Source organism: Rattus norvegicus, chromosome 14, assembly GCF_036323735.1.
Source record: "Rattus norvegicus strain BN/NHsdMcwi chromosome 14, GRCr8, whole genome shotgun sequence".
Lineage (NCBI taxonomy): Eukaryota > Metazoa > Chordata > Mammalia > Rodentia > Muridae > Rattus > Rattus norvegicus.
The window spans coordinates 84,797,359-84,807,236 of NC_086032.1; the positions used below are offsets into that span (position 1 = coordinate 84,797,359).

Below are 9,878 nucleotides of genomic sequence, written 5' to 3' on the forward strand. Positions count from 1 at the left end.
TTACATATGTAGTGCACAGACAAAACAAATGTGTAAAAGTCTTAAAATACTTTAAAGTTACTTTTTAACTGCCATCATAGACATGTTTAGCTCTGAGTCTCTATATTTGGATGTTCTGCCTGTGGAGGCTTTATCCCATTGTATCTGTGCTGAGAATGTGTTGATAATTGTTCATAGTATCCGGTCTTGTCCTTAAACTTTTAAAACTTTATTCTGTGTTTGTCTGTTCGCCCTGCACAAAGTGCCCTGCAGAGGCCAGAGGGGGCACTGGATTCCTCAGAACTGGAGTTATAGATGGTTGTGGGTGGGGGTGGGGGAACCGAACCCTGGTCCTTTACAAAGAGCAACGAGTGCTCTCACTGGTGAGCCACCAATCCAGCCCTTGTGTAACAAGTACTGACCAATATTTTGTTGACTTTTCTGATAGAGCCTTGCTGTTGGGAGCGATGCCCTTAAAACCCTCCATTATTGATGTTAATATTATAGTTAAGAGTTAAGTATGGGGCTGGAGGGATGGCTCAGTGGTTAAGAGCACCCGACTGCTCTTCCAGAGGTCATGAGTTCAATTCCCAGCAACCACATGGTGGCTCACAACCATCTGTAAAGAGATCCAATGCCCTCTTCTGCTGTATCAGAAGACAGCTCTGGTGTATCAGAAGACAGCTACAGTGTACTTATATAAAAAAAAAAAAAAAGAGTTAAGTATGATGACTGGGTTCATTAAGAGGTCAGGACGGGGTTGGGGATTTAGCTCAGCGGTAGAAAGCTTGCCTAGCGAGCACAAGGCCCTAGGTTCAGTCCCCAGCTCCGAAAAAAAGAAAAGAAAAAAAAAAAAAAAAGAGGTCAGGACGATGGAAAGTCCCCAGCCAGCTGCAGAAGGCTAATACAAATCTGGTGAGAAGGATGCCTAATGATATGACAAACTTGTGACCTTTCTAAGAAATCAACATCCTGCTGATGTCAGCCAATTTCCTGATCACAAGAGCACAGTGTCTGTCCTTGGCTTGCGTAAATATTTCCTGCTTCCCCCATCCCTCTGTTACCCCTGCTATGGTATAAATTCAGCCTTGGCATCCTTAAGTCTCTTGTCCTCCATTCTCTCCTAGGTGGTCCCCAACCTCCACTGACTGCCCTGCGGGTCTGGGCACTTGCTGGAACTCGATACTTAACCTAGGCCAGCCTCAAAGTGCACCGGCACCCTTTGCCTGCACAGCACTGGGTGGAGCATCCAGCCACGTCCAGCACGTCATGTTTTCTTAAGGGACTTCCATAAGGGACTTCCACCATTGATTCCTGTTGAGTTTTTTTTTATTAATTTACAAAAGTCACCTGTAATTCCAGCTCCAGGAATATCTAATGCCTTCTACTCACGTGCACATACTCGTAGACATACCCACCCACATACAATTAAAAACAAAATCTGTAAAAGACACAGAGGGACAAAACATCATCAGGGATTTATTGGACAGCAGCTCAGAGTTGACGCCTCCACACTCTGAGAGCAGGCGTCTGATCTACTTCGCTTCTTTGGGCCTTTGCAGGTGACATCGTGACAAGAAAGAGCGCCCTTCATATGTACTTGTACACGACCTTGGAGGGCACAGTTTGAAGGTGGAGTCGCACAGGACACTTGTAAAAGTGGGACAACAGAGTCTCACTGTAACCCACGAGAAAGTAGAATTTGTGTGCTGGCAGCTGCCTGAGGACCAGGGCACAGATGTCCACTTGGTTGGCCCGGCGCTTCAGAACAATCTGGTCAGCCAGGCAGCCTGGAAAGGTGCCCAGCATAAACTTTCGAAGGAATACATCCTCCAGGGTTCTCTCCGCGGCATGGTCTTCTCCATCCAGGTTACCTGAAGAGGATACCATAGAAGTCAGCCAAAGGAGCTGTGCAGACTCCAGACCTGACATGGAACAGGACCGGGCACTCAATTCTATCCCTTGCCGACAGCCATTTCCCTCCTCTTCTAATGGAGAAGGAAAACTTTGGAAACCTAAAGCACAGGGATGGCAAGATGGCTCAGCAGCTAACGGTGCTTGGTGTAAAAGTCTACCAACCTGGGTTCAATCCCCAAAGCACACCTTAAGAAGCCAGATGAACAGGCTGGAGAGATGGCTCAGTGGTTAAGAGCCCCGACTGCTCTTCCAGAGGTCCTGAGTTCAATTCCCAGCAACCACATGGTGGCTCACAACCATCTGTAAAGAGATCTGATGCCCTCTTCTGGTGTGTCTGAAGTCAGTTACAGTGTACTTATATATAATAAATGAATTAAAAAAAAAAAAAAAGCCAGATGTACTTTCCGTGCTGTAGCTGCCTTTGAGTCCCCTGAACTCACCCATGAAGTAATCCCATTAAACCCGTCAGTGCACGCTCCTCACACAAAAGCCAGAAGCAGCGGCGCACACCTGTCAGCCCAGCTCTTACAGCCAGATGACGGGTGGAGACGGAGAACTGCCCAGGAGATGCCTGGAGTCCAAACCATAACAGACACGAGAGAGACACCCTGTCTCAACAAGGTGCAGAGACAACTGGCTCCCGAAAGTTGCCCTCTGACCTCCACAGGTGCGCCATGCAAACAGGCGCACGCACAGTAATGATTTAAATAAGATCCAAAGCGCCACGTCTTTTCTCATCAATCCTTTGACGTCAGCACTATCATCACCCGCATTTTACCAAAGGCTGAGACAGGCTAGAGTACAAGGTTGGGTACACCCTCCAAGCCGTATCTTACTTAGATCTTTTTGGGCACTGAATTCAAGAACGTGTATTTTAAAATGTTTTCCATGTGCATCCTATTGAATGTTAATCAGGGTGAGGACTCACACGCTGAACAATACACAGGTTCTCCTTAATTCACCAGAGGTCTGCTCTGTCATTGCACACCGAACTCGTGCCTTCTGCGCACCTGCTCCTAGTGTGACTCACACGCCTCTAGCCACAGTATTTTTTATCAAGAGATTAGTAAATAACTAATTCTGCCTGTCCTTCTATTTAAAGACACTGCTAATGTATAAGTCTGACTCATTAGTATTGAGACCCCATAACTCAGGCTCAAGACAAGTTTATCCAACCAGATTTCCTCCATAAGGCACATCCGTCTTCTTGAGTTCACAGAAACACTAGACAGCATTTCAGGACCACACAAAGTGCCACATTCCCAACACAAACACAGTAAATGTTTGAAATACCGCTCTAAACTACCAAAAGGGCAGTTTACAATAGAAGCTTGTTCTACCTCAGCTGGGGACCCTTGTGTGAGCCTTGCTCTACCCACCTCCCTGAATGACCTTGAATGACTCTGAGGTCACAGATACATTTTAATCAGTGTAAGAATGAGCAAGGGCTGAGGGGCTGAGCAGATAGCGCAGTGGGTGTCCCATCTGCTGTACCTCATGTTTATGAGGACCTGAGCTTGGATGTCCAGAACTCACACAAAGATCATCATGATAGTGGGTACCAGCGTCTGTAATCCCCACGCTCCTACTGTGAGATGGGGCAGAGGCAGGAGAATCTCCAGAAGTTTGCATGCCAATTAGCCTGGCATACACAGGTGGTGACAGGAAAGAGACCCTGTTTCAAACAAGATAAGGCAAGGGCTAGCCTGAGGCTGTCCTGCCTGTCACATACATCCAGTGTCATACACCTGCACTCACACATGAACATGCATACACAAACGTGTATAGACAATGTATAGATTGGAAGCTGAACCTCCAGTATCTATGAAAGATAAACAGGCGGGCGATACAGTGCCTATCTAAACTCTAGCACTGAGAAAAATGAGGCGGAAGTACGAGAGTTCCAGGACAGCCTGAGGGGCACTGCCAGACTCTCTTAAACATGGTTTGGCAGGTGAGGATGCTTGCTTTATCCCTGGGACCCATATGGTAGGAGAGAACTGACTCAGACAAACTGTATACACACACACACACACACACACACACACACACACACACACACACACGCACACACGCACACCAGGCATACTGAAATGTAAATGAACAAGAAAAATAAAAAGACGGGAAGAGGGGGAGAAAAAATAGAAGTCTGCAAATATGGGTTCTGTGAGTCACGAAGACTGCAGCTCATTCCTGCCAAGAGTTTGTAACTTGGTTAATACTACATTATTGAGGCTGGAGAGATGGCTCAGAGGTTATGAGCACTGACTGCCCTTCCGGAGGTCCTGAGTTCAATTCCTAGCAACCACATGGTGGCTCACAACCATCTGTAATGGGATCTGATGCCCTTTTCTGGTGTGTCTGAAGACAGCAGCACTGAAATTAAATCTTTTTTAAAAGAAAAGGAAGTACCATACCGCACTGTTTAGGGTTTAGGATTCGCTCTCCCAGGTCTAGGATTCTGTGTAGAATTCACTACCTCACCACCTCTGGGCTATTACACATCTGCAAAATCTGTAAACGGCTGACATACCACTGTCAAACCCTGTTTGTAGGCATGCAAATACTATTCTATAGAGGCCCAAGTGAGACTTCTTAGCAAGGAATATTCAAATTCCTTTCAACCTCTTAATGTGTGAGTCACACTGTAATCTGTGCAGGCGGGAATGTATGCAGGCGCTCCCCTGACAGAGGCATGGAGAAGACCAGGTAGCTTAACAGCCAATGTTTTTCTCCATTGCTCTCCCTTTGTTTACTTACTTGTTGCTTTTTTTTTTTTTTTATTGTTCTGCAAAACAGCTGCTCTTCCAAGACTGGCTGGCCAGTGACCCCATGAGAATGTCTCCTTCATTCTCACACCCCTCGATCTAGGTTTTCATTTAAGAGCTGGGGTGCATCCTCATGCCTGAGCGGCACATTTTAGCAATCTAACTGGAAACTGATTGTTTCCAGTCCCATAACTAAATGTGACAGGGTCTCTCTCACTAATCTTAACTGTCTTTAAACTCGAGGTCATCCTCCCCAGCGCGTTCGCCATCCTACCCAAAAGTTCAGATCTTTGTCTTAAAGAGCATGTTGGAGAGTCACCATGCCACCTTTCAGTCACATCGGGTGGCGGTCCTTCCCAGGCGCCCTCACCTGTGTGCTGCGACAGCCAGCCCTTTCGGTGTGCGATGTAGTGCGGGGCGTGCGCCTCCTCGTAGCTCACCGGCTTGTCCCCTTTGGCCACGCGGACTCTGGCCGCCCGGTTCTAGGAACGAAGGTGCAGTCACGGGGCAGCCGAGCCCAGCCGCCCTGGCAGCCCCCAGACCCGCCCGCTGCACTCACCTTGGCGCAGACCGCGGAGGTGTGCAGGGCGCGCCAGGCGCAAGGCAGCTCCGGGCTGCAGGCCAGCACCTGCGGAGAGACGGGGAGTGAGCGGACGCCGGGCGGCGCTCCAGCCCGCCCGCCCGCAGTCCACTCGCCCGCAGCTCACTCACCCGCAGCCCCAGCCCGCGGACGGACGCAGACGACGCCATCTTGGGCCAGCGCAACGCGGGATGCGTCAGTACGCAGCCGCAGGAAGGAGGCGCCGCAGAGCCGGAACTAACGGGAACCGGCGGGGAGCGGAGCGGGGCGTGGCGTAAGAGAGGGCGTGGCTTGCCGGTGGCCGAGGGACGTGGGTCTCTGACTACACCTCCAACTGTTCCAATTAGTAGATAAGGGAACTAACTTATAAAGACGTGACCTTTTCAAAATCCGTTGTCCTTTGCAAATGTAAAGTCTTTTAATTTTTCTCAAGTAATCCTTTTAAGCTGTTTTTTTAAATTTCTCATAAAGTATGATAATTTTATAGTTTGTCAAATTACATAAATCTGCTCTACCGTGGAGAGAGATAAAGTATGCAGCATCTTAACTATCCAGGTCCAAACTTGAACCTACTTCCTACCTGTGTAATGTAAGCAGTGACAACCTCCCTGTGTCCAGACTCCTTCGTCAGTAAAATTGGGACAGTCATGTCTACTTTGGGACTGAGGATGTAGCTTGGTGGTAGGGCACAGGAGTAAGGCTTTGGGCTCCATCCATGAAAACTCACACCATATTACCACAGAGAAGTTATATGCCTTCTGTGTTTGTTTGGCTGCTTGGTGGGGTCTTACTGTTTCTTTTGCTTGTTTTTGTTTTATGGGTCCTCAGAAGCAGAGAGAAGAGGAAGACAAGATACTCGAGCTACTCTTGAACCTCATAAAGGTGAAGTGACAGGGTCATACACTCTCCTCAGGCAGTAGAGGATGGCTACATGAGCAAGCATGAAGACTGTGCTTGGAGTCTGTTTCCCATCCGAGCATCAGGCATTAGCACGATCAAATGTATTCTATTCGAGCCAAGATGCTGGGGGTGGGGGGTGTCTTCCTTAGTCACCCCTCACCATATTTACTTAAGCACGGTCTCTCAGAAACTCTACAGAGCTCACCAATTAAGCTAGCTGGCTAGTTTGCTGCAGGGGTCTTGTCTTCCTCTTTTATGTACTTTTTTCATGCTGTACAGCTCTGCCTGGCCTGGCATGTGCTATAAAAACTATCTGCTTCTGCCTCCCAAGTGCTGAGATTAAAGGCATACATCACCAAGCCAGGCCCATCTCCCTCCCTTAAGCAATGGGATTACAGGTCTTTATGTGCATATTAGGCCTCCTGATTCTGATCCTTACACTCAGCCAAAACACTACCCATGGAGCCATTTCCCCAACCTAACCAGTGGGAATTTCATTTTTAACATTTTGGGGTGTGTGTGTGTGTCCGTGATTATATGCCAGGTATGTAAGATACCCTGGCACTAGGGAGTCGTAAGCTGCCTGGTATGGATGCTACACTGCAAGTCCTCTGAAGAGCAAGGTGCTCTTAACCAGAGCCATTTCCCCAGCTCCGGGTGGAACCTGTGAAAGGGAGACATGCTTCCTCCAGCGTGCACGTTTTAACACACTGCTCCGTCGTGCCAAGGTGGTATTTCCACTACCTCACCCCATCACAGAAGAGACAGCAGAGGCTCTGGATTCAGGGGAGCCGGGCTCGAGCCTCGTTCAGAGCATGAGCTATTCTATTTCTGGGGTTCCTGCCCCACTTTTGATAGGCTGAAGGCTCAGAACCCTGTTAGAATGAGGGAGGGGCCCCAGCGTCTGTGGCTAGGTGACAACAAGGTACAGAGCAGCTTTGGCCAGCAGCCCTCCAGGCCCAACGCCAAGTCTGGGGTATACATAGCTTTCTCAGGTGACGTGTGACAGCCAGTAGCCTATGCTCTCAGAAGCAGGTACATGTGTTTTCTGAAATCCCCTCAGATGATTACAGTTTGCAGTAGAGGGTGTGTGTGTGCGTGTGTGTGTGTGTGTGTGTGTGTGTGTGTGAACTTATGTATGCACACTCTATTTGTGCCTTGTACTGGGTGGGAGGGCAGAAGAAGACACGAATGATGAACAACCACATGAGGGCTGAGACAGAACCCAGGTCCTCTGCAGCAGTCGTGTGCTCCTAACCACTGAGCTATCTCTCCAGCCCATTAACTACTCTTAACTCACGTTGGGAAGCCGCCGTAAACCTCTGTCCGCAGACCTTCCTGGGGGGGAAAGACTAGCAATTTCCCAGGCCTGCTGACCCTTGGTCCACCAGGTAGAGGAAGGCCCTAGTTTCTAGATGTCTTAAAAATGATCCATCTGTAAAGTTCAAGAAGGAAGACCAAAGTGTGGATGCTTCAGTCCTTCTTAGAAGGGGAACCAAAACACTCACAGGAGGAAATATGGAGACAACGTGTGGAGCAGAGACTGAAGGGAAGGCCATCTGGAGCCTGCCCTACCTGGGGATCCATCCCATATACAGCCACCAAACCCAGACAATATTGCAGATGCCAAGAAGTGCATGCTGACAGGAGCCTGATATAGCTTTCTCCTGGGAGGCTGTGCCAGAGTCTGACAAATACAGAGGCAGATGTGCACAGCCAACCATTTAACAGGGTCCCCAATGGAGGAGTTAAGAGAAAGGACTAGGGGGTTGGGGATTTAGCTCAGTGGTAGAGCGCTTGCCTAGGAAGCGCAAGGCCCTGGGTTCGGTCCCCAGCTCAGGGGGGGGGGGTTGGGGGGGGGGACTAAGGAGCTGAAAGAATTTGCAACCCCATAGGAACAACAATACCAATCAACCAGAACTCCCCCACCACCCAGAGCTCCCAGGGACTAAACTACCATCCAAAGCATACACATGGATGGACCCATGATTCCAGCCACATATGTGGCAGAGAATGGCCTTGTCAGTCATTGATGGGAGGAAAGGCCTTTGGTTTTGTTAAGACTCAATGCCCCAATGTAGGGGAATGTGAGGGCAGGGAGGCAGGAGTGAGTGGATGGGTGGGGGAGCACCTTCATGGAAGCAGGGGTAGGAGGGATGAGATAGCGGGTTTCTGGAGGGGAACCCAGAAAGGAGATAACATTTGAAATGTAAATTTAAAAAAAATCCTATAAAAGAAAATGATCTGTCTGTCCCAGCATAGCCAACTGTCTCACCTAGACAGTGTTCAAACCTGAGCTATGGAGTGACTTCATGCAAGAGCTGAGAAAAGAAGGAGTATTTCCTAGGAATTACTAGAATTCAGGAAGGGTGAGACAGCTTCTTTTGTGCTTTTCTCAGTCCTCTGATATAGCCCCATGTGGTCTCTAACTCACGATCACTTGGCCTCCCAAATGCACCATCAAATCCAGCCTTTTGGTTCTCTTTACAACTGATTTAACTCAGAAAGGCTGACATTTTTACTTTGTAAATCCAGGCAGTACACGAGACTCACTCCAGTGCTTTTCCTAGGTAGTCAACTGCTGAACCCTACAGGTTAAAACAGAATGGAGCTCCACAGGAGTGCAGCCTCCTGCTTCATTCTTCCCATGGAGGAAAAATGGGCTAAGTCCATGGTGTTGGGCACACTACAGTCAACTTCAGCTCTGGGGCCCTGAGAATGCTCTCTTCTGACATCAGAGCCAAGGACAACTAGAAAAGCTGAACAGCTTACTGCCAAGTACTACAACTCACACCGGGTCCGGCTGTACAAGTTTGATTGCTAAGAGCAGCCCTGACATCCTTGGGCTAGGAACATCAGACTGTCAGATAGGCAAGCTGAGCAGGCACAGTACTTCTGGAGCTCAGGGTGAGCTCTTCTCTTCCTACGTCTGAGTGTCAGTGGTTTCAGCTTGACTCTGTAGTCACAGAATTCTCCCAAAATGCCCTGCTTCCAGGGCAGTCTCCACTACTTCTAAGACTGGCCTGTTGTCCAAGTCTGATACATAAAAACAGATGGGTCCTGATGATATGTGGAATAACTTACTGTGTAGATCAGACTGGCCTTGGACTCGGGGGGTCTACCTGCCTCTGCCTCCAGACTAGTTTTGGTATTTTGTAGATAGGGTCTCGCTATGTAGCCCAAGCTAGCCTTGAACTCTTTGCTCTGTTTCCCAAATGCTCAGAATACAGATATGTGCAACCAATCTGTCCTATAATCTGTCCCTTTGAAACTGTGACCAAAAGTTAAAAAGTACAAACTCTGCATGGATCTAAATCTTAGGGATACAGAATGAATTTTGTTTCTGGGCAGTGGGCAGACCTAATTAAAAAAAAAAACAAAACAAAACCCTTTCAACATCTTGGAGACGGGGGTGGGAGATGGGGGGGGGTGTTGCTGCATATCCGGACTGACCCTGAGCTTTGGATCCTCCATCATCAAGTGCTAGTACCACAGTTATACACCACTCCCAGTTTATAAGGAATCTTTTTCTAAGCTGTCATGAATCTTGCCTTTCTTGTCTCAGACTTTAGGAACAGCATAAAGCAATTTTTAAGTATGGTTGAAACTTGAACTTGCGGGAGTAGGAGGGACTCTAAAGGCAAACACTCTGGTTTTATTCTTAGCATGCGTGCCTATGTGTGTTTATGATGTGTGTACATGGGGGTGGGGGCATGACACATGTGGAGGTCAGT

At 48.4% G+C, this 9,878-nt stretch overlaps 1 protein-coding gene across 1 annotated transcript; it reads right to left on the reverse strand.

Annotated features, from left to right (window-relative positions):
* Window positions 1-1,290: 1,290 nt before the first annotated feature.
* On the reverse strand, window positions 1,291-5,419 carry Mrps24 (mitochondrial ribosomal protein S24). Its single transcript, NM_001077659.1, has 4 exons — window positions 5,376-5,419; window positions 5,224-5,292; window positions 5,035-5,146; window positions 1,291-1,853 (listed from the first exon to the last, which is right to left on the reverse strand). Exons 1-4 carry the CDS (start codon window positions 5,412-5,414, stop codon window positions 1,570-1,572), a joined length of 504 nt encoding a protein of 167 aa, NP_001071127.1. The 5' UTR covers window positions 5,415-5,419; the 3' UTR covers window positions 1,291-1,569.
* Window positions 5,420-9,878: the final 4,459 nt, after the last annotated feature.